This window comes from Anopheles aquasalis, chromosome 3 (genome assembly GCF_943734665.1).
Source record: "Anopheles aquasalis chromosome 3, idAnoAquaMG_Q_19, whole genome shotgun sequence".
Taxonomy (NCBI): domain Eukaryota; kingdom Metazoa; phylum Arthropoda; class Insecta; order Diptera; family Culicidae; genus Anopheles; species Anopheles aquasalis.
The window spans coordinates 52,942,061-52,968,548 of NC_064878.1; the positions used below are offsets into that span (position 1 = coordinate 52,942,061).

A 26,488-nucleotide genomic window follows, 5' to 3' on the forward strand; every position below is an offset into this window, starting at 1 on the left:
TCAATCTCGGTTGCACCTGAGCGCACCGTAGCGCGGAGGTCCCGCGAGTGCCGTAATTCACCTCATCCTGGCCGAAACGGGCGGGGATGGTACGGGAGTGGAAGCATAAAAGTTACATTTAATTTCGTGATAGCGGATTGAAAACGTGAGTCCAAGTAGGCGTTGAATGATTTCCCCTTTACTCTGTGCCCTGTGCTGTTGCTGCTCCGGTTGCTGCGATGTTGCGAAAGGGCGCTCGGTCGTCCTTTGCATACATCTAGGAGCAACTGTTGCGCATTCGCTGCTGTGTAGCTGGAGAAGCATCGGAAGAGGGTTGTAAGGGGAGGCTGCATGAGGGTTCTCTAGCATCCAAAATGGAGCCAGCGAGCCACGCAGCCCAAAAAGGCAACAACAATCCTCCCAGGGGAAGATTTATGGATATTAATAGGCAGCTTACAGGATACTGCTGGTGCTGCTACTAGTGTGTCAACCTACGTTGGTTTCGTTCGATTTTCCTATTTAGCTGGTTCTTCTCTGCATTGTATGTGTGCGTGTGTTTGTGTAAGTGTCACCCCTGCACAGTCTGGTGTTGGTGTGATTTGTGATGTCCTAATGGTTTATCAGAATTGTGACCGATTAGTGGTGTGACATGCTGCTGCCACATTATTGCACGTTATCTCGTGCATCTTCCATGAGCAGCGCGAATATAAATGGTTCCATAATAATCCCTATATTTATGTGAAAATTATGTGCAAAGCTATTCCAAGTGTTGTACAAAAAAACGTTTGGAAAAATCCAGCAATAAAATCCTGATTAGCGAATGATTTGCTTCCGATGCTTTTCCAGGCGAATCCATTTTCCATCAACGAAACCACTCGCGCACACATTTCCACGCGATAGCAGACTCCGCGGTGAAGTGAAGAAACGCGAAAACGACCGAACCAGTTCCTGGAACCATCAAACAGCATTCCATAATGGAGCGCTTATTCCATCCGGATTCACTTCATCTGCCTAATTGGCTGTTTCTGGGAGTGTTCGTTCGCCGTACCGGAGTGCACGTTTTACCGCGCTAATTTCTGTCACCGCCGTGTACCGCTCAACGTCTGGAGGAAATGTAAAGTGATTCGCGAGAAACGAGCTAGCCATAAAACATGCAGTGATAAGTGAAGCAACGAGGAGAAAGAAAAAAACCAAAGGAATCGCATTCGTCTGTCGCTTCGTTAATTAGTCTGTTCCTTGGCTGTGTGGTCGCTGATGCTCCGGCTTACTCGTTTCACTCGAGACATCGCTTGCGGTGGTATTTGGTGCGGTGATTGAAAGCGCCTACTTCTTCGTGGAGTAACTCCCAACGGTAAGCGATTGTTGCTGGTGCGCAAATATCGCGTCCACAAAGTAGACACCGTGGTTCTACTATTAATTTAGAAAAGTGTTTTAATTTCGCGGACTCCGAGCTTCGAGCTGATTGCCACTTAAATCCTTTACGAAATGAAACCATCTTTAACGCGACGCAACGACCCTTTAGCGAGCTTATCGGCTTAGCGGTGCTACCGTAACTTCAAATTACTCTGCTTACCTTCGCTCTCGGTGGCACAAACACCGGTTGTGTGGGCTAAGCTCGTGAAAAGTGCGTTAAAATAAATAATTCCACATCCACCTTCCAGGGGACTCCATAGCGCTACCCTCTACTCTACCATTTATCATCCTTTACACACCTCTACTCCTTGCCTGCTTTGGTTTCCTGGCGCTGGCGCTATTAACGGCCTACTACGTTCCTCTACGCGCCTCGCAGTTAATCATAACTCGGTATGATCGCTATTCGTTACATGCTGAACCCTGTAGGTACCGGTTACCACTTCCTGCACCTGCAGAAGCAGCAACAGCAGCAGTCACCGGATGCTGTGAAATGTGAAAATTCATTCCACCAGAGACTGCTGGGGGTTAATTTGGAAGAGGGAGAGAGAGAAAAAAAGTAAAGAAATAAAAAATGAACGAAAAGCCCAAAAGCAAACGAACGGATCCAGCAGATGCGCAGCGTAGCGCAGGAAGTGAAAAATGAAAAGTCCGTTACAGAACTTCAATCGCTCCGGGGAAATGGTACCGAGTGGCTAGGTTTAGAGAAAGAGACAGGGAGGTAGAGAGAGAGCAACGAAGCACCGAGTACAGCTGCTTACGCTGTGAACTCAGGAGGCGGGTGCAGCTGATCTGCTGATGACACCTGGCCTCGGCGATATGGTAAAGGTGAACCACGTAATACCCTGCTCATCTGGTGTTGATGGTTTTTAGCATCAGCCAGGCAGGCACGCTGATACGTGCCATCGTTTCGCAAGTTTAAAATCACACCAGTCACCAACACTTTTGGTAAATTTGTTATAGAATATTCCACAACTGGTCGCAGCGACCAAAAAAACGAAAAAATGTTGCTTCTTAGTTGAAACCACATGATGGAGACGCCAGGTAACCCGTAAAATTATGCATACTTTCAGGGGTTTGTTTTGGAAATGTGGTGGATGTTGAGAAAATCCCCCTCTTCCCCTCGTCCTGGATCTACCAAATTTCATCACACAGTTTCTCATGTGACCATCAACAATTGTGAACAATATAAAAGAAAAATATTATCCAAACGACAGCAAGTTCACGGTACACAAGCTGTCTAGACACAATGACCTTTACGGCTCCGGTTGGCCGGTCACCACCCATTCCCTCGACCAACTCCGAAGTTGGTGGGGCAGCAGCTCAAGATCAAAGTGTGATTACGTGAGGTTGAATTGAAACGTAAAATCACGACACGCGCGCGGCCCAGGGCATTTATAATACCAAAAGTTATGCACATTGCCCCTCCATCCGACTCCTCGCATAATTGCACCGTTGTGGATCATAACGGGCCACCCCGGGGTCACCGGGAGAACTGCATTTACATAAAGCAACACACACTAATGAACCGGGCTGAGCTCCGAGATTTCGTTCGGCTGTACGCTGGACTCGCGAAAATCCGAACACCGAGGTCCCATTAAAGGGAGCTGTATGTCGGTGTGTGTGCTAAGCCCCCCTCCGGTGAGCCCAGCATAAATGGCTCACCGTACTCATTGTACTCATTATCGTCCCATTATCTCTATTGCTCCATTAGGCCTTAGAAGCCGTCAGCATCTTCGCCAGCCAGCCTGAAGCGAACGAGCGTTCCATTCGGCGACGCACAGGTCCTTCGCCACCGTCGGCCGGGGGTTCCAATTAATATTTTAACACGCCAGCATATTGGCCCCGATCCGCGGTCTCCACGGTTTCGCATCAAAAAGCGCCTTGCAGCAGGACCACGCCGCTTTTGGTGCTGAAACCGATCCCTGTGATTCTATTACCAGCGCGATCCGGGTGCCCCGTGCCAGCGTCTGAACGTGTCAACACCCTGGCCAATGCCGGAGCTCTGGTTGCTCTGCGGTACCTGCTGCTGCTGCTACTTCTGCTTTTTATTGTAGTTTAAAGCAGCATTCCGGGTAATTAAAAAACCGAAATTCACCGACACCGCTTGCCAGCTGCTGCCAGCTGGTGTTGGCCTATTTCGATGATAAAACCAGGGGGGGGGGGGGGGGGTAAGAGGATGAAGAGAATGGCACCAAACCATCCGCCAAGTGATTGCACTTTGGTGCCCTTTTCGTGGTTCACATTCGCGCGTGCAAACGCGTGAGCAGAATTGCTAACAAGTTCGGTTACATTCCCGGTTGAGATACGGTGGCCCCATTACCTACCACTCCTCCGCGGTTTGATTAACTTTCTGTTGGTGCCTCTTTGCTGTGAATTATCGTTTTTTGCGGTGCTGGCGATGGCACGTTCGCGTGAGTGACAGTTGGACTTTCTTCTGCTACGCAAAGAGACCGCAAAGGGTATAAGAGCGCAGTTAACAGTTCATTTAAGAGATTTACTGATAAATCCTGAGAGGGTGCTGTGGGAGAAGGTAGCAAGCGATGCTCACGACCTCTTGGAAGCATCATTTATGTATGATATAATGTAGAAAGAAGAGATGGGAGATGAGAGTTACTCCATTACCGGTGGCATTAGCAGTTACTGCATTAAAAGGAGGGCCTTGCAGTGATTGCTCTTCGTTACTAGTATGCTGTAGTTCATCAAGAGTAAAGAGAAGAGAGAAGAGAAGAATTATTCGATTGTGAAATGCATTTGAAACTATTTTCCTAAGAAAATGTGTTTCAAAATTTCATTTTCAAGGCAAAAAGCGATCCACCGAATTTTCTCTTCCTTTTCGTTCCATAGGTTACTACGAAGACTACTTGCAATTTTCAGCGTTGATAGTCGCTCAACATCCATCACACGGCTACTACGATAAGAAGAATCGGAACAATTTCCCCCTCACGTAGACCCACGACGTTAATTGTTAATTATTTCGTCGACCGAATCGATTCAATTCAACCGACCAATCCCTGTCCGCCCCACTGAATCCAATTATGCTAAAACGATGACCTTAAACCACGAATTATGAAGTGCTTACGGCGCCAAAGATAGTCAGCCCGGTGGCTGTCCGCACCGAGATTTTCAATAACGCAAACAGATCCGCACCCCGTCCGCCCCTCCCGCAGCTAACTTGCGTTCAAAGGAATGTGACAGAGAGAAAGAGCTAGAGTGAGAGCCATCTCATTCAGTCACAAATCATGTCCACCCTCAAAACCAAACCCCCAAAAAACATCTAAACGTGCGGTTCGGTCGCGGTCCGTCGGTCGTTCGCTCGGTGGTCGCTCGGTTTCGTTGCTGTTGCCATTTCGGCTCTGATTTTATTGGTTGGGTGGTTTTGGAAAACATAAATTTCCCCACCCCTTTCCGCGGTGGTCTCGGGTCCTTTCGCCTGGACGCCACGAATAGACCAGCAGCAGCAGCAGCAGCTCTCTCACGCTCTCGTCGCCACCATCCACGGGCGAGGCATTATGAGCGATTTTGTGTTTTTATTGAGCCGCGCTCAATCGGCGTCCAGGGGCGCACCCCGGGAGGAGCATAGCAAAAAACCCGTCGTTCTGTGGTCCCATCATCCGGCACCATTCCCTTCGCACCATTCACCATTGGGTGGTCAAAGTGATAAAAGTGTTTTTCTCAGCTCACCTCACCGGGACACCGGCCATATTCATGAGGTTCACCAGCGTCCTGATCCGATGGGCGGATAGGAAATCTCCACTTTGTTTTTTTTTGTCCAAGGATGAGATTGCATTCCTGTTTTGCGGCCACAGACAGACAGAGGTTCATCGCACGGCGCTGAAATTACGCAAATGTGTTTTAAGCGCCCTTTTTCTGTGGCGTCCTCGTCATCACTGTTAGGCCAGGCCAGTTACCAGACGTTATCTTGTTTGTTTACTGCAACACAAAGTCCTGTCTCGATTTGAATAATGATGGTGGAAGGTGTGGAACTTTGTGTGAGATTGTTTGTAACACGTTACATCTGACAAGCATTTTCACCAATTTGAATATCCATTTCCATTTGCGCGCGAACCAGAGCCTGGGAATCCAGAGAAGCCATTTAGTTAGTTCGGTATCTTATCAGTTCAGAGTTTCAATGAAACATTTCCTTGTGGTCCACAAGTGAGCACTTGTTCTACAACTTCAAAACCTAATATTGGATGCAGAGTCCTCATGTAAAACCATCGCGTATAATCCCATTTAATCCCTCGCTAACAATAAGTCTAATTTCTAAAGTCCAGCGCTGCACAACTTTCGCCGGAATTACGCCGGAACATTTATCAGCAATGTAATGGGCTTCATTTCCTCATCCACAGCATCAAGCACTGGGGCAGCTCCGTGGTCCACCAACCGACCAACGAGCAGGTTGGTGGAAAACTCACAAAAGACCAAACGCGTGCTACCGACGGATGTCACGGTCCCGATGCTGCCGCTCCTGCTGGTGTTTGGTGCGGTGAACGGTTAGCGGTGAGGGAACAGGAGGAGCGGTGTGTTGGTTGTGGTGAACGCGGTACAGTGCCTTGAGGCTATGCTATGCACGCTCGTGGCGGTTCGCAATGGCAAAGTCGCAGAAAAGCTTCGCTCGGTCCGCTCCGGCGGGCCCATCCGGCGTCCGGTGCCACCTGGAACGTGCAGGTGGTCCGGGGCAAGATGACTTCCCGGTGCCTCTGGCATGCCTGCCGTGCCCTCGTCCTCGGCATGGTGCTCATGGCTGTCGGTGGAGGCATGGCCACGGTTGGTAAGTAGTTGGCCAGCACAGCTCCCGTGTGACCGGAAGTGACCTCACACAAAGACCCTCACGGTCACTCTGTTCCATTCGGTAGGATATTATGCCAACAACTTTCCGTCACTGTCGGACCTACGGAGCAACAGCAGCACGTCGACGATACGCGTGAAAAATGAACACCGGGGACTGCATCTCAACAATCTGTCCTACGTCGGTCCAATCATCATGGGAGTCGGTGGTAAGTGAATGCAGACGAACCGTAGTTCCCAGAGAGAGAGAGAGAGAGAGAGAGAGAACAACCGCAACCAACCATACCTTGACTGCTGTAGGTGGGCGAGCACACTCGGCCGCAACAAGTTTGATAGTGCAACAGATTAGCCACCAACTTTCTCTACTCGCGCTGCTCATTAGAATGTTTTACTCTGTTCTAAGGGTGTAATCCGGAACGAAGGGAAAAACTTTTATCATATCACGCAGCATGAAGATGAATGAAGGCGTAATTACATTTCATAAGTTGCTCGCAGGTGCGCTGCTCCTCTCGGCATGATCAACTTCAACTGGAAACTAGCTTCCATACGAATCTCACTCATCCGGACATTCTACAGGGTGCGCCATCAGGATGTATCCTATTTTAATGTTGAATAGATCTGCCATTTTCAGCCGATTAAAAAAAATGAACCAGTTTTATTTAGGTTATTCTAGGGCCATTTATTGTGCCATATTCAAAATATGATATCGATCAAATGACCGCCTTCATTCGACATACAAAAAGAGGCTCTTTTTCGGGCATTTTACATTGTTTTGACAACATTTACGGAGTTATTTTGGCAATTTCGGCTACAATATTTGCTTTAAATTGATTCATCGTCTTCGGAATGTTGGCATAAACCTTATTTTTCAAATAGAACTACAGAAAAACAGCCAGCGCCGTCATATGCGGCGAACGAGGATTCATCATCCATTGCTCGACCGCAGCTCTCACAATTGACCGATTATTTTCAATGTAAAGTGTGACAATTTCAGTTCGCTCTTTTAACGTGAAGTGATGCATTACTAAAATGGCATAGATTGAAGTTTCAGAAACTGTCCTATTTGTCAAAATCGATTGAAAAATGACAAAGTTATTCAACTTCAAAATAGGATACATCCTGATGGCGCACCCTGTACTTACCCATTGGCTGCAAATATGGACAACCCGCACCTCACTTGCTCACTTTATCATTCCTCCAATGCGCACAGCAAAACGTTATCGCTATCCGGGCTCTCCATCGTGGTGGGGACGAGCCAAAAATTCATCTTTAATGAAGTGCTGACTGCAGGTGCGGGGACCACCTTCTGTCTCATTGCTCACTTTACATGATCGCAGTCCGGGTCCCAGCGGATCCTGGCCCGAAACATTTGTCTTGATGATGATGTTATCAAAATGAAAAACATAAATTCTGGGTCGCAAGCGAGGATATTGGATTCGTACGCGTAGACACGGTGCCCGGCGACGCATATTTTTCGTGTCCGTCCATCATGTTTTGGGGGGGGGCTGAAGATGAAACAGTCTTTGACGGTGGTGATGCTAAGGCAAATGCTGCAAAATATGAATATTCTGTTGCTATTTCTGGCACCAACGCGTGAGATCAACGACAAATAATTTTACACCAACAAGAAGATGTTGCGCATGGGTTCTCTTGTAGCAAACATCAAACCGTACAAGACGTCGACTTCCGTGCTGCAGAGACAACGATAAATTAAAGAAATAAATTCACAAAACAAGCTCCTCAGCAACGGACCGACAACCTTATTGGCAGCCCCCTATAAGCTCTTCGTTTGCAAATGGTTTCAAATCCGACGACCTGTACTTGTTGGAATATTAAATGAAGATTCCCTCGTTCCTCTCCTCGTTAGGGTCTCCTCTTGCTACCCCTGGTTCCAGTTGCCAACCACTATCGTTATCGGGGTCTGGGGAGCATAGGGAGCAAGAATAATATGTTTAAAGCGAGCACGATCCCGGCACCGGACATCTTTTCTCACCTCACCACACCACAGCATGGATGTGAGTGTGACATCCGGAAAAAGGCGAAGCGACACCGAATGGAACACCGAAAACGCATTCCAGCGCCAGCCAACACCCGTGTCCTTTCCTCAACCACTTCAATGCGCCTCAAAGCGAGGAAACGAAGCGACAATAATATGCAAATTGGTATCCCTTGTCATCGTCAGCATCCGGGTTGTGCCCGGTGGCCGTGAAAAGAAAAAGTATCGTGTCGAGGCACTGGCCGGGGGTCCCACTTTGGTCGTACTTTCGGGGGTCGGTCGGTCTGGTTGCAAATTGACGACAAATTCATTGGCGTGTGAATAGTGACGGATGTGCCAGCTCGATTTAGTAGCTTCTTTTTGAGTTGCTGAGCTGTAGAGATTCGGGAATGGATGTCTTGTTTATTGGATACCTAGAAGATGGATTGTTTCACTACGCTAGCAGTCGGTCATGAATGCAGGATTTACTGCCGAGAAGTGTAGAAGTGAGGTGCAGACTTGCTGAAAGCTACTCCATTTGCGGTAATTTGCATTAATGCGCTCAAGGATTGCAACCATGAGATCAGTGGCCAACAGCAGTAGCAGCAACTAATCCTGTTACCAGGAAACTATGGCGCTGGCTAAACCATGGCCAGCTGCCGTGCCATCAAATGAAACCGTCTACCAAAACGGGAAGATAATTCATCCAAGCGACCATAACGCCAGCAAGCCATGAAAAGACACGGCTAATTGGATTTGCCTTCTGCCAAGTTATTACTCCTCCACTGGGCCACTGGGCGTAATCTTCCCCGCCCACTCTTCGCCCACCATGCGCCCACCTGCCACTCACCATTTTCCACGAGCCACGAACAGCGCTGAATATCCAGCATCCATCCATCAGCCATCAACATCACCGAAAACATGCGTGTTTGCTGGTTCGTTTTGCTAATTATGCTTTCCTCTCGGTGCCGCTGCCGTTTGCAGCGTCTGGCGGCAACGGTGCGTATCACTGTCACTGTCTGTTACTGCTCGTGCTTTAAAGTCCCCGTGGTGAGCCACTGTGTTTGCCGTCTTGCTGACACATGTTGCATGTTTCGAATTCAATCCCTTGCTTGCTGCCGCTTTGTTTTCCATTTACTTTTCCGTTCCGTTTTCATTTTCCCCAAGCAAAACCTTCTGTCTGCGCTATTCTTCGGTACCGGCTGCCGGGAAGGCCTCGAGCTAAAGCAGCAGCACGGTACAGCGCGGACGCACTTGCCTCGGGCAGAAAAAAAAGTAATCAAGCGCGCCTTTCACCGAACCGACCGACCGACCAACATGCGACAAATGGAAAAGATGTGTCTCGGGCATGTTTGGCGTCAAATTGAAATGTTAATGTGTCCTTCCACCATTGCCAGCACGAGCAGCGTGAAGGTAGCTGTGTGGAGTAGCGAATGACACTCGATAACGTGACAGCAATAGTCGGCGTGACTACAAAAAAAGGATTTTCGCAAAAGCAAATTCTCAATTCTTGAAACTCGTTCGCGTCCTCCTCGTCGTCGTCTAGGTATCACCGTATGGTTGGTTTCTCGTTTCTCTTACGGAGGTTCAATCGCAGCTTCAGAAACATTTGGGACGGGCCGATGCCATTTTCAAAACTCAATTATTCGTTTCTTTGCTCTTCGCTTCAACACAAAAAAAAAACTCCTCCATTAGGTTTCATCGTAGTAGCCTCATGCGTGATGACGTTTGAAGCGCGCGACTCGGCGGCCAAGGTAGTGCCGGCCCGGTTTAAACTAAGCAGCCAATCGAACCGGAACCCAAGCCGACAGAACACATCCCGACGCTCTACAGGTAAGCGTACACTCTGCCATTCACCTTGAGCGGTAGTTCGAATTTCTCCAGAGGTCCTGTGTTTGCCCGGAAAGTGACCAAAAGTGACGAGCTTATTAGGGGCAAAGGCATCAACTTGAGAAGGGTACGCGAGGGCGCGCCATCCCGCAAACTGTCAGCCAACCGGATGACCGGGCTGTCGTGCTCGAAGCGTAACGGATTGGAGATCCATTCTCGCTCTCTCTCTCTGTTTGTTGGTGAACAGGAGATCAACCACCTTGTAGCACCTTGATGGACAGCGGATTTCGGTAACGCTAAAATGATTTCCCATCTTTCGGGCGAACTTCGCTTCGCGGTTCACTCATCTGGAAACGCAACAACGCGCGCAAAACCCGATGGAGCCCGCAGCTAGAACCGTATCGGATGCTTGGAAACTGTGTAACCAGGGAAACGAGCGCGCTAGTAACGGTAGCGTGCCCTCCGGCAAATCAACAGAGCATCCCTGCCTCGCTTATTCAGAAGGAAGTAATAAAAAAAACGGTGCCCATAACGGGGAAACCAACGAGAAAGCCAAAAGACTTTCCGCTCCCGCTGTACCACAACTATCAGCCATCAGCTTGGGGCCTGGACTGCACAATAAACGACAAAACTAACCTCAAAAGGACGAACCAGGAGCCCACCGACCGGTCGGTCTGTCAACGGAATGGTTTACATAGCTGCCGGACACGAGCGCCCCACCAGCCGTGCGCTCTCATCGCTCTCTGGTGGTCACAGGACAATGGTTGGCTGATGTTTTGCCATGCTACCGTGGTGGTGCCTTTGGTGGTGAGTTCGTTTCGGATCGCCTCGGGGGCAGCAGAAACTGACTCGTTTGAGTAGCTCCTCGACGTAGCGCTACGGAAGAGCGACGATGATGCTAGTGACCAGAAAGAAGGTTTTTGGGGTGGGGGAAAATTTAAGCAGGACATCTCATCGCATCTCATCCGTAGGCAGTTTCATTCATCTGGAACGAAGAGGAAGCTTCATAAGTCAATAGAGAGTCCTGAAACATATGCTGCTGAGTCCTGGAGCAGAAGAGAGACAGACCACATTGGCTTGTAGTTGAATAAACCGTTCGATCCATGTATATTTGTAGAAAGTTTAAGGGACTTTAGCAGAATAGTCATCGCCAGTCAGTCGCCATAGAAACCACCGACAGACCATCCAGTAAAGGCTTCGTCATGCTGCCCACAGTTCACCGGAAAGATCAACAGTTATAGCTTTCTGCCGAAGCAAAACTATTCTATAAAGCGTGCAAATTGGACATGGCCGTGCACTTCGCCGGTGCCGACAAACTTCGACCATTACGCTGGCATGTCGTCTGGTTATCGGTGTGTGTACGAATGTCTTTACCAACTAGAGAGTAACTAAAACTTGAACTGACAAGAAATCAAGCCAAGTACATGCAGCTATCACTCCAGCAAAATTCACAACTGATGATGTGCAATTGCTGGTAACTACAGAGGACCGCTGGATGGCAAAAGTTTGGCATAAACGTGGCATAAACGTGGTGGTAACTTTGCCCAACCACCAGCACCATTACGGAAACTAGCAGCATCATGAGTTACTGGAAACTTTATCGTTGTATTCGCTTTAAGAGCAGCACCATCAGTGGGAGGACAACGTGTGCGTTCAAAACTGCGCCCCATAAGGAGTGAAGACTGCGCTGGCATCCTCCAAAGATCCACCCAGAAGGACGAACCGAACCAAAACCAAATTTGTCTTTTATCAACACCGACGGCAACCGCGGTGTTCGAGACAAACAAACCTTAAACGGCGACCTGGAACGGAGAACACAAAGCTATTATTGGCGAAAAGCATGGCCACAACCATGGTCCACCATTTTATATCTTTTCTTTTCTTGCTTTTTTCATCTCTCTGTTTCCCTCTCTCATGATTACATGCTTTTATTCCAGGAGTCGGGAATGGAACGGGACCGGGTCTGATCACGGCAGCGCAGACAGCCCGCTGGGAGCAACATCTCGGCGTTTTCCGGACATCGCCAGCGACGGAGCAGGTCCCGGACCGCAAGGCACTCACCGCCGCGCTAGTGCACTTCTCGAAAGCCTTAGGGTAAGTGCGCGCCGACGCTGACGACGGCAGGAAGTGCCTTTCTCGGAGGGGGAGAATTAAGTATCGGACGTTGATTGCGTTTAATTGCGAACTGAAGATTGATTGCTTCGAGTCGGCGAATGCAGTGAACTTGTTTTGAGCTCTTTTTAATCACATTCCTGTGTCAGTTTCGGACTGTGATCGAGTACAGAAACTGGAAGGCAACATGTGCAGTTAGTTTGCCAACTATCAAGTCTCGACCATCCACAACTTTGACATCAAGAAGTTAATACTCAACTCCAGGTGAAACTTTAGTTGTTTGGAGCAATTGTGTGGAGAGTTTTGAAGATGGCAAATTCCGTTTCGAGAAGTTGGAATAAGTTTAATTTGTCTCAGCATCTTCTTGAGAACTAAACGTAACCTTGGAATCCAAATAGGTCCCCAGTATCGTGATAAAAAAAATCGAATCTCTTATAAAATGGTGATTTCGCCATACCAACCGTTCAATTCCGCCGATATCCAGCGCTTTCTCGTTTGAAACACACTTGCGCTCAACCGCAATAACGCCACAACGATGCTGGCTGGCTGGCTGGCTGACTCGTTAGATAAGAAAGTTATACCGCAGTATCGTCAAAAACATGATAAAACCGCACCCCTCACAAAGACGCTGACGCTGACGCTGGATCCAATTGCAACGGCCACGGCCAGCCTCTCGAGGAACGCGCGTGTGTAACAACTTTTTCCAAATTTCCATACATTCCTACCAGAGCAAAACAATAAAAAGTTCACCGAAACGGAACATCCTCTAGCACCGAGGGAGGCGGTGTGGCCTCGAACACTGGAGCCGAAAAAGAAGATGAAGCTATTTTTGGACGCAAATCGATATTACTTTCTTCCAGCCATAACGAACCACTGGCAGCAGTAGCCACAAATTGATGCATGTCTGCTGCCCGGTGCCTCCCAGGCATACGCCGGTGGAGGAGAAGGAAGAGGAAAGGAAGCAGAAATTGATCGCCGGTAATTCAAACGGAACGTTACGGTGTACTCGAGGGTGCTACCAGCCCGCTCTGCCTCTCTCTCCCTCTCTCTGACTGCGTTTGAAGCGAAGAAACCATTTCTTTCCGCTCATTCCCGTGGCCATCGGTGGAATAACCGCTCGAGCGCTCACAGGCATATCCTTTGCGAGAGTTATTACTGCCAAACGTTGTTGTTTGTCGTTTTAACGTGTTTGCTTTTGGCAAAGAAAGTGTCGATTGACCTACCGAGAGCAGTGGCCCTGCTGAAGGTGTCGCTCAGCAACATTAACGCGCTCAGAACTGGGACATCATGATCGTCATCATCGCCCTATATCTTATCAAGTGCACCCAACAGCCCATCACTGGCACCGTGTTCGGACATTAACTCGCCCGACGTTGATTGTCGTGACTTTGTGCTCGGTACACAACCAAACCCCCGGGGCGGCCCGGGTGTGAGCATGAGAATCATTTGTTATGTTGACCAACCCATCAGCCGCGTACCAATCCCCCGCGCGCAGTGGTTGCATGTTCACAATCAACAAACGACCACGACGATGAGGACCAGGACGAGGAACAGGAGGAAGGAAAATCGCAGGAACAACAAGTATCGCGGACGAGCTCGATTACGGGTCCGGCTACAACCGCGGACGCGCACTCCACGCTCGGTGCTCCACGCTTCGGCACAGTTCCGTTGGGCCAAGCGTTTTCACGCTTCCAGCGCTCGCAAGGAATGAGCACACAAATGGTGTCATGAGCCCGCTCTCTGGCCCGGCACGGTTCGGGTGGACCTTACGATCTAAATGGGTTGATTGGTCGTCGGAGTAATTTTGCCCCTTCCCGCCATGGCTCTCGGACCCTTCGCTCTGGTACTCGGCTCGCTAAAATCGGGTTACAAGCATGTTGCGGACGTGTTATTAAGGATAATTCAATCCGCCTGCGGTCATTGTTGCCAGCCAGCCAGCCAGCGAGGAAAACCTTTTGTGAAAAATGATTACATTTAACCATCAGAATGTTTATAATTATGCGCCGCGCGTTCTGCGGACTCGCTGAGTCCTGAGCTTACACAACTAAGTATTAGCAAAGGATTGTGTGACATTTTAGAATGAACTGCATCTTCATGCAAACCTGTAACTCATAAGAAAGGTCTAGCAAACGATGTGCAGCACCTCAGTAACCCCCTTGGCTCGTGTTAATTGAATTGTTTCACCATTGACCGAAGAGAATGTGGTTGCTGGAGCTACTAGATCCGAAAATCTGCTCCACTCCACCGGTGGTCCGGCGGCTAGGCAAGTAAACTGTCTAATCGTTTCATGCCCATCCCTGGAAATGGGTTTGCTCGTTGGAATGCTTGCCCGTTTGCTAATGAAAATTCCTTTCTCACTTACCACCGGACGCCATCGCACTATGCGCCTTTCGGGCCTTTGGCTTGTACACACAATGTGTTTGTTCCGCTCGATGCGCAGCAACCATTGGGTGCCTGGATTGGACCTCGTACAGAGCTTGCTTGGCTTGCGTGAGTGTGGAAGTGTAAACGTTGGATTTGGATTTATGCTCCCTTTTCTCTATCTCTCGGTCTCCTGCTATGCTCTTGTCCAAATCATGTACTGGACTGTAGCCAACGAATCGTCCTGACAATGATGATGATGATGTGGTGTGGAGAAAGGAGGTATTTCACTGCAAATGCGTGTAATTGCAAGGTAAACAAACAGGATTTACGCTTTTTACGCATAACCTGAGGGCGAAGGACGATGAATTATGATGAATGTTGGAAGGTATTTGTCCAAAAAATTGAATTTAGAATGCAAGCATTCCGATGGACTCGTATTGAATATGACGCTTCGTGTGGTCATTAGAATGATTTAATCATGATATCATAAAAGTGACGCCACAATCAATGGAATACATGATTTTCATGTAATAATATTGGCATAATTCTTTGGATTATCAGGACATTCCTGTTGTGATGGTCATATCCATGTCGTTGCTTCATTTTATGCTACTTCAATTTCTAGAAGCTAAACTATTTCAAACTATTTCAACTATTTTTGCCCTCAATCGTGTTGCAATAGATGCTAATTTATAGACTAAATTTTCATTATCCTTTAGCAAAATATGCTGTGCAATACAAACAGGAAAAGAAAACAGGATCTAAAGAAGCTAGAAACAAAACGCCCAGACTTCCGACTTCTTTGTGATGAGCTTTAACGCGGACACAGGACACAAAAAGTCTGGACTCTCTGGGCTCTAATGACTTCATTATAATTCGTGAAGCTGTCGAGCACCACAAGCACCCTTCTCGACTACATCTTGAAAGTTGCTGAACATTTGGGTCGGCGTGGGACACCGAAAATCCGGAAGGATTCGTCCTCCAAGCATCATCCGACAAAAACGGCGTCCCCCTGCTGTTGATGGTGGCCTGGGGGTGTCAATTAATCAATGTGAATTATGTGCGCTAATCATAATAATAATAGCAAGCGGTACCAACAAAATGGCCAACGGCGGCGGCAGCGTTGTTGAGCTCGTCGGCTGTCTTCGAGCTCTCTTTCTCTTCCTCGAGCGACCAAGCCATCCACGGGCTCGCTGATGATGAATTGCTCGCTTGTTACACTGCCACTTCTTATCCGCTTTGCGCTTCTTATAGCTCGTCTTACAATCCCGTCTTTCCCACTTCACTTCCTTCCGACCATCAGGACACCGAAATCGTCGCCCCAGCAGCGCCGACCGAGCGAAGGTGCGAACCGCCGGGTGTCACGGAGCGGTTCCGTGCCCAATTTGTACGGCGACAAGCTAAGCGTTCCGTCGCTCGCCAGCGGTTCACCGGCGAACAATATCCGCTCGGAGTTGCTCGGTGGTTCCGGGCAGCATCGGCAACATCACCATCACCATCAGCAGCAGCACCAGCACCAGCAGCATCCGCATCATCGTGGTACGCGAGTAAGCAGCATGGTGCAGAGATCAACGCGGGGTGAGGTCGCTGGCAGCGGTGGACTGCTGCACCCCGGAATGCTACAGTTCCACCGGCATGCCCTGTCGGTCGATGAACCGGATCCTTTCGTACGGTAAGGCCAGGGAGGAGTCGCTTCCACGCTCCTTTGGAATTACATTAAAGTCACGCTGCCTGTCACTGTAAACGAATTGTAAATTCCACCATTCTCCGCTTCCATCCACAGGACGCTCCATCAAGCCGGTTCCCATGGTTCGGTGCAGTACGGATGCAGCGGTGGAGAGATCGTGCCGGTGCATAAGCTACGAGAGCAGCGCACCAAACGATCCGATACGGCACGCCGGCACGTCCTTTCGCGTCAAACGAAAATCGAGAAGGACGAACTGGTGCTCGGTGGGGGAAGTCCGAAGCAGGCCACGCATCACCATCATCACCAGCAGCAGCAGCAGCAGCAGCAACCACCTGCGGCCATCAGCCGACGTGCCTCGACCGTATCGAATGCGTCAGTTGGCTCGAAGCAGCTTAACCGCGGCAGCCGACGTGCCTCAACCATCTCGAAGACGCCAAGTGTCGACTCCCGCGGTGCACCGTCGACGCTCGAGATTAACAGCCCGGAACGGTCCGTCGGTTTGACGCCACGGAAAGGAGGTGGTGGTGCTGGTACTGGGGGTAGTGCAATCATCTCCACCCCATCCGTCGACCGGGAGTGTCGGTAAGATGTCGCTCAGATGTTCTAGAGATTTTGTTTTATTTCAAAAGATATTATTACAATTCCTCGAACCCTCTAAACCCCAAACGCACGCCTCAAAATAGAACGCTTTTCCCGATTTCTGAGAGAAAATGAGAGTCCTCTTCCGGCGCACCCTCGGCTGGACGGCCTCGAGGTATTCCCCTTTTTTTAATTTAATTAACGAAAAGCTCTTCATTGACCTCAAGGGGATCAGCAGCCCGAGTCTGGTCGGTCCGGTTTGGTCAAAGAACCAGAACAGAACAAAGGCCATTCGCCCCCGCACGGGAGGGAGGAAGTCCAACCCATTCGCAGGCACGCTGGCTAGCCAGCAAATTATATACTTCCCTTCCTACCGCTCCTTCCCTTTCCTTGACGGTTGAATCGTAGCCATACGGAACCGAAATCGAGACCGAAACTCGCCATGTCATCTGTTGAGTGGTGGTGGTCGAGGCAAAAGATTTTCCCATTCCTACGCATTCCAAACCCGTTCCGCCTTTCCGAGCGGTGGGAGGGGGGGGGGGGGCTATTTCCTCGGATTTGCCTCGATACAACCGCCCGAGTTTCCGTTTTACCAAGGAGCCGAGTTCCGAGAGCCGGGAATCGAGAGGGGTTCTATTACGAAAACAAAGAATTCCCCACGACACGGACATTCCTACTACTACTCCTGGGGGGTTGAGGGGAACGCCCACACGGACACCGTTTGTTTGAGGGTGGGCGCGAGTGACCCTTTACGCACGGAAAGGTTCAATGTCTCGCAAGTGGGAAAAAGGGCAAAAGGTCCACCAACATTTTCCCACCAGCACTTTTCCATGTTTGCGGTCTGGCCCGAAAAGGTTGGCCGGCCGGCGGGCTTTGGTGATCTCGTATTGATTTCCCTGGGCGCGCTTTTCGGTCGCGTAAGCATAAGCGCGAAACGGTTCTTGATTGCGAACAGATTTTTGACGTCCCTAGCTGGCTGGCTGGCTTGATGGCCTACTACGACTGCTGCAACCGAGCAAACGGAACGCGAATGAGACTTTAACAGATGAAATGCAGAAAGCGCACGACGACCGCGACGACGGAACGCCATCTTGGATGGGAAAGAATTTAAATTATGCTTGTGCCATCTGCGGGGGGCTCCAAGCTCAAGCTCGCGCACCGAATTGCCATTGCCATTCATATTTGATGACTTTCTTTGTACCTTGGCCACCATCTTTACTTTTCGCCCCCATCTTAAATTCCCTGGAGAAAGGGGGGAAAACAAATGGGAACCGAAGGCAAAAACCGCTCTCTCGCTCGGCACTCGGCCCTTGGACGTGGATTCCAGGCACGTAGCGAGTGCGTGAAGCGAAAGTGATCCCCACTAAATTGGCTTCCCGTGTAAACATCAGCGTGCAACAGGGTGAACGAACCATTCCACCATTTCCACCTTGTCCACCATTTTGTGTACTTGGCCGGCGGGTGCGCGCGCGTCACGCTAAATTCCGTTCCGTCACGCGACTCGAAGCTAATGACCGGATTAGTGTGTACTCTAACCTTATTCTTCCTCTCTCTCTCTCTGCCTCTCTGTATCACAGGAGCCAGCTCTCGATCTGCTCGGAACCGGCCCAGCTCAGTCAACGCAATCTTTCCTGTCAATCGAGCTTGGAACCGTGCGTGCCCGAAGAGGACAGCCCCGATCACGACGAGTCAACGGAACCGGTCTCCGTCGTTAACCAGCCACTCCGACCGGACTCACTCGTTCTGGCGGCCGGTGACACCACGGAACACGCCCCAGCCCAGCCACAGAACCGCTTCCTGTATCGGAGCAACTCAACGAAGAGCTTCCGCAAACCGAAACCAAAGATTGCGGCCAAAAAGCGTAGCAACGAGTACGATCAGATCTACGTCATCGGGGCGGGCACCAGCGTTACCGGTAATAATCGGTTTCCCAACTTCTATCACCACCGGGACGATGACCATTACGATTCGATCGAGGTGATCCACGAGCGGCGCAGCAAAAACTTTAGCAAATTCTCGGACAATCCGGTGACAGCGACGAACACGGAGGCGTCAGCGGTGCCACTGACCTCCGAGGGACCGGTAGGAACGGCCGATGTGACCACGGAATCGCCCACCGTGATCACCGATTCGTCGGGTGAGTACCGGAAGGTGGGTTCAAACACGATTAGTGTCGTGGCCGACATATCACCGGTACCGGTATCACCGCACGAGAAGCAGCAGGAGCAGGACACCGGGACAGCATCCTGCGTACCACCGGATCCGGGTGGAAAGGAACCGGAAGTGGCGCGTGATGAAGGAAATGAATCAAAGACCACCGGACAGCAACAGCAGCAGCAGGAGCAGGAAGAGAATGTGCCACTAGAGCGGTGCGAGGTTATGAAGCAGGATTAGAAAAGAGGAAAGCGCAGGGAATGGTACGGAGAACGGGTGGTGTGATGTTGTGATTCCCAGGATGCTATGCCGGAATGTGTTACTGCCGAACACGTTTCCCCGAACACTTGGTGTCAGTATTCTGCAAGTGTCAGCGGAAACTGGTTGGAATGTGATATCCTTTGACCTAGGTGCGGCTGTGGCGCTGTGTGCTGTGTGCGAATGTTTGTTTGTGTTGAAGAAGAATTGAACCAAAAGCCAAGATTGGCGTCCTTTGCCAACTGTTTGGAGCTGGAACGTGAAGGAATCAGCAAAAGAAAGCCCTTCTTCCGAACAATGCTTTCGGTTATGGTTCCATCTCGATGCATTAGTAACCCCGAGGTGCACTGATTCACCACTCGTTCGCTCTATTCTCTTGACTGGGACAGGAAGGGCGTTTTCCACCTGCATTTCCACACTTTTACATGACCGGTCGCTTCATTTTCCGGTTCATGTTCGAAGACAACCAGAAAGTTCTGCTGACAGCGGCGTAATGCGATTCGTGTCGCTGTCCTTTTGTGTCCCTTTTATGGTCCGCCTTTTTTTGGTGCAATTTAAAGCTCATCGAAGTGTACGCCCGAAAGTCAGAATGATTCAGGAGCTCTCTCTCTCTCTCTCTCTCTCTCTCTTTCAAGTACCTGGGACAATGTTACGGAAAGCTGAAAAGCTGTTCTAACCGGCATCAGCAAACAGATGGATCCTTCAATTCAATAATGGAATTTACTTTCATCCCAGTGTCTCTCTGCTCGTTCTACTGTGTTTGTCCGGAACATGCCTTGACATGAAGCTGCAGCACACCAGCAGAAGCCCCAAAAGGGGATCTAGCCCCGAACAACGAACATCGTTGTGGTCGTTAAAAGTATTCGCCAACTATCGGTGACACCGGTTGTCCCCTCACCGGACCTGAAAACACTCGGAACAAGTGAAACTTTTTGGCCACAAACTGAGGGCACATGCCATGGCCATGGTCACCAAACTACTATCAGGAAATAGAGGGTGAGGTCCGATGCCGGAAAGTAAAACGTAAGCCGATATCTCGTCGACATCGTCGGTGTGGTTTGCCTATCCGGCAAGCGATCTCATGGCCCTGGTGAAGGATGATGATGCTGACCGCAACAAATTAAAAATGAAGTTGTCTCCGGGGGGAGGAGCTTGGCATGAAGTTGACCCTTGAGCTTTATAATCTCTCAAAGGGAGTGCCCTTCGACAATGAATTTTAATGATGTGCGATCCTTTAGGTGGTTCCAGCACACTCTATGCACTGCAGAAGATAACGCAGATCGTTCAATTGTTATTTTTGTGCTTTTTTTATGCTTCTTCAAGTTTCTTCCTTTAAAGGGGGCTTCGGTAATTTCTTACCAAAACAAGGATCATTTTTGACGATTTTTGTGACGTAACCATTCAACTTTATTCTTTCAAGCGTACGTCATATTAAACTGTAACTTTTGAAGAATATTTGGTTCTATTTTGGGGAAGATTGATTAAAAACATCATCTATGGGATCAAATTTCTGATGGTTTTGTCTGCGGAAAGATACTTTTTACGGTGCCCATCGTAGCTGCGTGATGAGTCATCAGAAGAATACAAATCGCTTCTCGTTTGAAAGATTATAAGTTTATCCAGGAGGTCTCGTCAAGTTTTTGTTTGATTTTCCTATTTTTCGATTTTTGGCAGATTTTTAAAGTTGAATAAGTCATACTTTTTGTCATTTTCCCTATAAACACGATTTTTAAACATTTGTTTAAAAAAAAGTATCAACAATTTTCATGAAATCTCAACGAGACTACCTGGCAAAGAGTGTACAGATTATGTGTTAAAAATTTCAAATCGGCACCGATCGAGCAGTTTTTGAAAACGTTGGTTTTGGGAAACGCTCTTCAAAGAAGCGCGCTGCATTGAGCCTTGTATGAAACGCGGATTTTCAAACATCTGTAACTTGGTCAGTTTTGCTTCGATTGATCCAAAAAAAAATACACAATGTTCTTGAAAGGATCAGCATTCATGGAAAAATGTTAAAAATATGTATCACAAAAAAATTAATACCGCAGCCCCCGCTTAATTTCTAAAGCAAATCCTCATAAACCGTTCACTCCGTGACAGTAGAGGCATCGGAATGGTTACGCAAAGCAAATACTTTCACACGCGCCACAGCCACAGCACTGGATTTCGTTTCGCCAGTCCCAGTGCTCGCTAGCTCTCTAGACAACAATGAAAATGTCAATTACTTGCGTTTCGCTTGAACGAGCGACCACCGAAACCGAGCAAAGCGGCATCTAAGCTTATGTTGGCCCGGAACATAATCGAACCGGCAGCCAGGCAGCCCGGCAGAATGATTATGCAGGAAGCGAACTGGCTGGAAGCACCTTGTTGGAAGCACCCTCAAAAGAACCCTCGATTGGGTAAAAATTGGCCTATCCAAATGGTGGTGAAATCGAAATTGTGTGCCCTTCGGGCTCGATGTTATCAGTGCGCCAGGTCCATACGGTTCGTATCCGCTGGAGAGAGGGGGTTCCACCTGAACCTTCGGTCTGTTTGGCCTGGAAGCAAACAGAATGTACGCTAGGGACCCCGGTGCCAGCCGAGCCAGCCAGTCAGGGGCTAATAAATTCAATATCTAACGAATGTTTACCGCCACGGTGCCGCCAATATAGCAGATAGTAGACTCACACAAACACATACAAACACAGAAGAAAGGAGGAACCGTGGAGATCGAGAAAAATCCCGGATAAGCGCCCGTAGGTCGAGCGAGCAATCGTTGTGCCATTGCTATCGATTGGATTACGGAAGATGGGGGCAAAAAAAAGGCGAACAGAAGATGCCTTTTCAAGACCACCGTTGTCGTCTGCGTCTGCTGCTGCTTGTCACCAAACTAATGAGAAATCGAGGCGACGCCACATGGGTGCGACGAAGGCTGATAAGGAAACTCCACTCCGGTGACACTGTAACTGCAGTTTAATGTTTGTTGTGGCAGCGTTCTCGGTACGCTACTGCGTTAACAATCGGTAGATTTAGTGAAAAGAACGAAACCAAAGTTATGAAACGGTTTCCTATGCTCGATGCCCTCGTTTTCATAAGAAGATTAGGGCGGATAGCGCAAAGTGAAGAAGAAGGTGCAGGTGCAAAAACGTGCAGAAAGGAATTGAATTCAAACGACTGTTGAGCGAAAAGGGCGGCGGTGTGAGGTTACTCGTAGCCGACGATTTGATTATTTATACGAATACGATCACAGCACAGCGAAGTGAGAATTATGCTATACGACATCGTAAAACGCGTCATCAACTACTACTACTTCACCTCATCATCATCATCATCATCCACATCGAGGTACATCGAGTTGGCAGGTTGTCGCGTTGACGCGCTTACCGTCGCCCATAGCAACATACCATAGCGTAGCACACCGTCACATACCTTAGGCCACCCAAACCAGCAGCAACCTATCCTATCCCCTAGCAACCCCGTAGCGGTATCTCACGAGAATGTTTGCTAGATCGTCGGTGTCTATTCGTTTGTTAAAAGAAGCAGAAAAAACTAACAAACAGGAACACAACCTTTATACAACCACGATGGGCTGCTGCTGTTGCTGCTGAGCGAAGAAAGCAAACAAAAAGAAAACACAAAAGACTAGTTAAAGTCAATCGATATTAGATGTGATTGTGTGTGAGTGTGTAGCAAAACGAGCTTCAAAATGTATTTGTTGTTTGTTACGAAGCGTGGTAGTGGCTTGTGCGAGCGCGGTGCAAGCAGGCCGAAGGTCAGCAAATTCAAATCTCCCCATTTTCCCTCCAACAAACCCCACCATACTTCACACACCGACACCTAACAGTGGCCAACGAATTGTCCTCTTGAGACGATGTTAAACATTATGAGTTCCGACACCTACCGGGCGATGAAGTAGCATCCCTCTGCACCTCACAAGTATGTTGACCAATATGTTACAAAACTTTATCGCCAACACTACCACACTATAAACACACAGAAACAAACACAGTTCACACCCATGTTCCTCCTCCTCCTCCAAATGTGCCAAAGCAATTGTTGTTGAAGCATTCTCCAGTGTGCTCCAGAGTTTATGGAAAAGCGTGTGCCGAAAGCGAACCTCTCTACGGACCCCTCCTTTCCCCGCTCGACGGTCAGTGGCGAGCCCCTCGCTTACACTTCGCCGGCCAAGAAAGTAAATAAATGTGGTTTTGATGTACGACCGGTGGATTAGAGCGAGGTTTCTCATTCGCAACCGTGATTTCTCTGGAGAACTGACGCTGGGACATCGTTACGAGGCAGCAAACCGACCAGATTTATCACGCAGCGAGCCCCTTTAGGTTTATCATTCACACGATGGAGGCGCATGGTTTTTTCGATGGAGGCGCATGGTATTCCGTATTTGTTTTTGGTTCTTTTTTCGTCATAAAATGTTGTGTCGTTGCACAAATCGACATAAAAGCTGCAGGTAAGTGTTGAAAAAATGAAGTCATCATCGTTTTGGAAAGGTTTCCCTTCAAATAACGGAACCACACTTGACAAAATCCATTATTCATCTGCACCTCTTCTGCAGCTCGCGTGCATCGTGTGGTTGTCGTGCCATCAACGCTCAATATCTTAATGCTGAAAAGCGTGTTTTGAATATCGAAAAAAACAAAACATTTACCCTCTAAACGTATAACAACGACAACAGAGCAAGCAAATTGTGATGGATCACTCCATATTTTCCTCACTTTACGAGCTTGCTCCATTTAAGGCTCCACGGTCCGTGCTCGCGAGGAGCACGATCAACGAGGCGTGTATGTTGTTGCTCCGTACCGGCGCTCCGACCGTAAAATGTTTACAGTAATGCATATTTGATTGCAATGATGATAACACCTATAAAAATGCACATCCGCTGCTGACGCCCATCCGGTTATGGTTTTCGGTTGGTTCGTGCACCGGTTACAAAGCGGTTGGCGTTCCGTTCGTTGAATCAAAGGGAATGGAGCTGCAAAAGCTGAAGAGGATAAACCGCGATAAAGACTAAAGGTCCCTGCGAGCGGTAAGCATATTTATGGAAAGAACATTGCAACGTACCAACCGCTCAAGAGCTCCCTTTCGTCTGATTAAGGGGTGGGGCGTTGGTCGGGCCCGGGACGGCTAGAAAGTTGTCACGACAAGACAGATACAGAACACACAGGCAGATGCAAGCGGGAAAAGATAAATAAAAGGTGTTCCCAGTGCCATAATCAACCATCTGGAGTGTCTTTCCTGTCGGAGATGCCAGAATGGTCCCGTTGCCAGCAGTAACGAACAAAAGTAACAGCTTCCCTTTGCTTCCTCTGGTTACTATAGCATCAGCGTCAGCAAAGCACATAGTAAGCAATGAATGCAAACATACAGACATGGCGAGCTAGCGTGCTAACGAGCCCTAGGATTGCACGAAGAACGGAAGGGACACAGTAATGCGCATACAGAAGACACGCTGCACTTATGCATTCCCGTTGTGCCCACGATACAAACCACAAGAAGGGCCACGCTGGGCTGGGGATGGAATAAGCGACGCCCGGAAATGACTTCACTGAGCACCACATTCCACGTCCGATGCTGTTGTTGTGAGTCAACCAACGGGAGAAAGACCGCGCATTTGCTTCGCACAACAACAAAAGGTGTAACAAAGGGGAATGCCTTGTGCTTTCTCTTCTTTTCCTCGGCAAACGCGCACAGAGCGTGGTTTAGAAGACACATTTTTATGCAAATTGAAATGATGTTTACCGAGCAACCGACAGAAAGCGTCCGTTTTTCAATGGCCTACTCCTTTGAACGTTGTTCCCTCTTCTACTGCGCATCTAATGAAGCTCAATCTGCACTCACTTCTAATGAAAATTGCAATCTTTATCATCTATTTGGCAACCTCTCTTGGCAGCTCATACTTTACATCTTCGCCACAAACACAAAGCACATACCGAGACGAAAGACATAAGATTGATCACCCTGGAATCCACACGCTACGCGAGTGGCCGAGACACGTAATCAGATAAAAACATCGGCAGTCACTCTTCGCCCTTTCCCTACCACCCCTCGGCACCACCGCTGGGTATAATTTTCCGTTATTAATGCAACACTTCTCGCGCTCAAGCTCACGGACCGATTTTTGAACTCCCGCATGAGACCTACGCGAGAGCACAAGTCATTAGAGGTTCGGTTTAGGGCTCAGCGACAGCATCGTCCATTCGTTCCCGCTGGTTTGCGTGACAGGAAATGCTGACCGCTAGGTGGACTGCGATGGGACGACGGGGCACCCGCAAGGAGTTCCACCAGAGGTGCTGGTTCAAGAAAAGGTGAATCCAAAGACGGGACGCCAATGACCTCGTCAAGGTTTTCGGTTTGGTTTGGTTGAAGACTGGGTGCTAGGTGTGGTTAGTGGAGGAACAGAAGCCGCTGAGCATGGACGTTGGCCTTTTGTTTCGACCAAATCAAAACATGATATGCTACGATTATGTATTTCATTTATTTAAAACCTTTCTAGAGGTAATGTATGCCTTTTTCGTATCACTAAATCTGCTGTTTCTAATAAAAAAAAATCCGAATTTCACCATCTACCTACAAATAATTCTATAAACTGTCAACTGGATCATCGCCTTCAAGGAACGGGACTCCAAAATAAGCTCTCCGATGAGCCAGCAAACCAAAAATAGAGCTCCACTATGCCACCATTTATTTACGAGCCTATCCACAGGCGGAAGCCGAAGACGATGCCCGAGTAATAATAATATCATTCCTGTTAATATTAATAGCCCTTCCTTTGCCAAAAAAAACAGTGGCCAAAACGGCGACAAAGCGTCACATAAAAACCGATTATACCGCACACACAAGCACACCACGGAACCAGAAACCGCGTACATCGTCATCATTTCTGATGACGGAACAACTTTGAGCAGAAAAGCCAATGGTGGCCAATGGCGTCACCAGCACCCGGAGGTTCAGGATTAGCAAACCTTTGGGGTCTGACACGAGCCACGGGCAAAGGGGGGAGGGATTTCTGTCCTGGCCTTGTATTGTGGCTTGCCGCCGGCTGCCTGAAATAGATTTCCGCAAAAGAACGAAACCATAGAACGCGTTGTTGTTGGCGAGGCGAACCCTAAGAGGGGGGTCGGCAATCTATTAACGGTGGCATGATTTATGCTGGCGCTCGCTTGGGGCTGTCCCCTGCGAGCCTCCTTTCCCGCCGCTAGTCGTCGATCCTCAGAACACCGACAACCTGCAATCAAGAATGGTTTGCCCGGTGGGAACCATAATTAAATCAGCCAACCCCGCTCGGCGCACAGTCGCCGCTGATACGCACGGTTAAAAGGGCGCGCTGGCTGGTTGGCTGGCTGGCCGCCGCTGTT

General features: G+C 48.9%; 1 protein-coding gene across 2 annotated transcripts; it reads left to right on the top strand.

Moving 5' to 3' along the window:
* Positions 1 to 15: 15 nt before the first annotated feature.
* LOC126575090 (uncharacterized) lies at positions 16 to 23,314 on the top strand. 2 transcript variants are annotated; one of them, XM_050235627.1, is made up of 10 exons: positions 42 to 145; positions 503 to 540; positions 826 to 1,330; positions 5,742 to 6,163; positions 6,249 to 6,389; positions 9,851 to 9,988; positions 11,923 to 12,079; positions 15,765 to 16,133; positions 16,245 to 16,730; positions 18,305 to 23,314. In XM_050235627.1, the coding sequence occupies exons 4-10, from the start codon at positions 5,959 to 5,961 to the stop codon at positions 19,119 to 19,121; spliced, it is 2,313 nt and encodes a 770-aa protein (XP_050091584.1). In that variant the 5' UTR covers positions 42 to 145; positions 503 to 540; positions 826 to 1,330; positions 5,742 to 5,958; the 3' UTR covers positions 19,122 to 23,314. The 2 variants fall into 2 exon arrangements, with proteins under 2 accessions (XP_050091583.1, XP_050091584.1); XM_050235626.1 differs by lacking the exon at positions 503 to 540 and having other exon boundaries at positions 16 to 145.
* The last annotated feature ends 3,174 nt before the right edge of the window (positions 23,315 to 26,488 follow it).

What these genes read in the sequence shown, in the direction of transcription:
- LOC126575090 (XM_050235626.1), top strand. Translation starts at nt 5,959, where the DNA reads ATGCACGCTCGTGGCGGTTCGCAATGGCAAAGTCGCAGAAAAGCTTCG. An exon ending in GAACCGGATCCTTTCGTACG is followed by an intron (nt 16,134 to 16,244) that starts GTAAGGCCAGGG and finishes TTCCATCCACAG; the next exon opens with GACGCTCCATCAAGCCGGTT. An exon ending in TCCGTCGACCGGGAGTGTCG is followed by an intron (nt 16,731 to 18,304) that starts GTAAGATGTCGC and finishes TCTGTATCACAG; the next exon opens with GAGCCAGCTCTCGATCTGCT.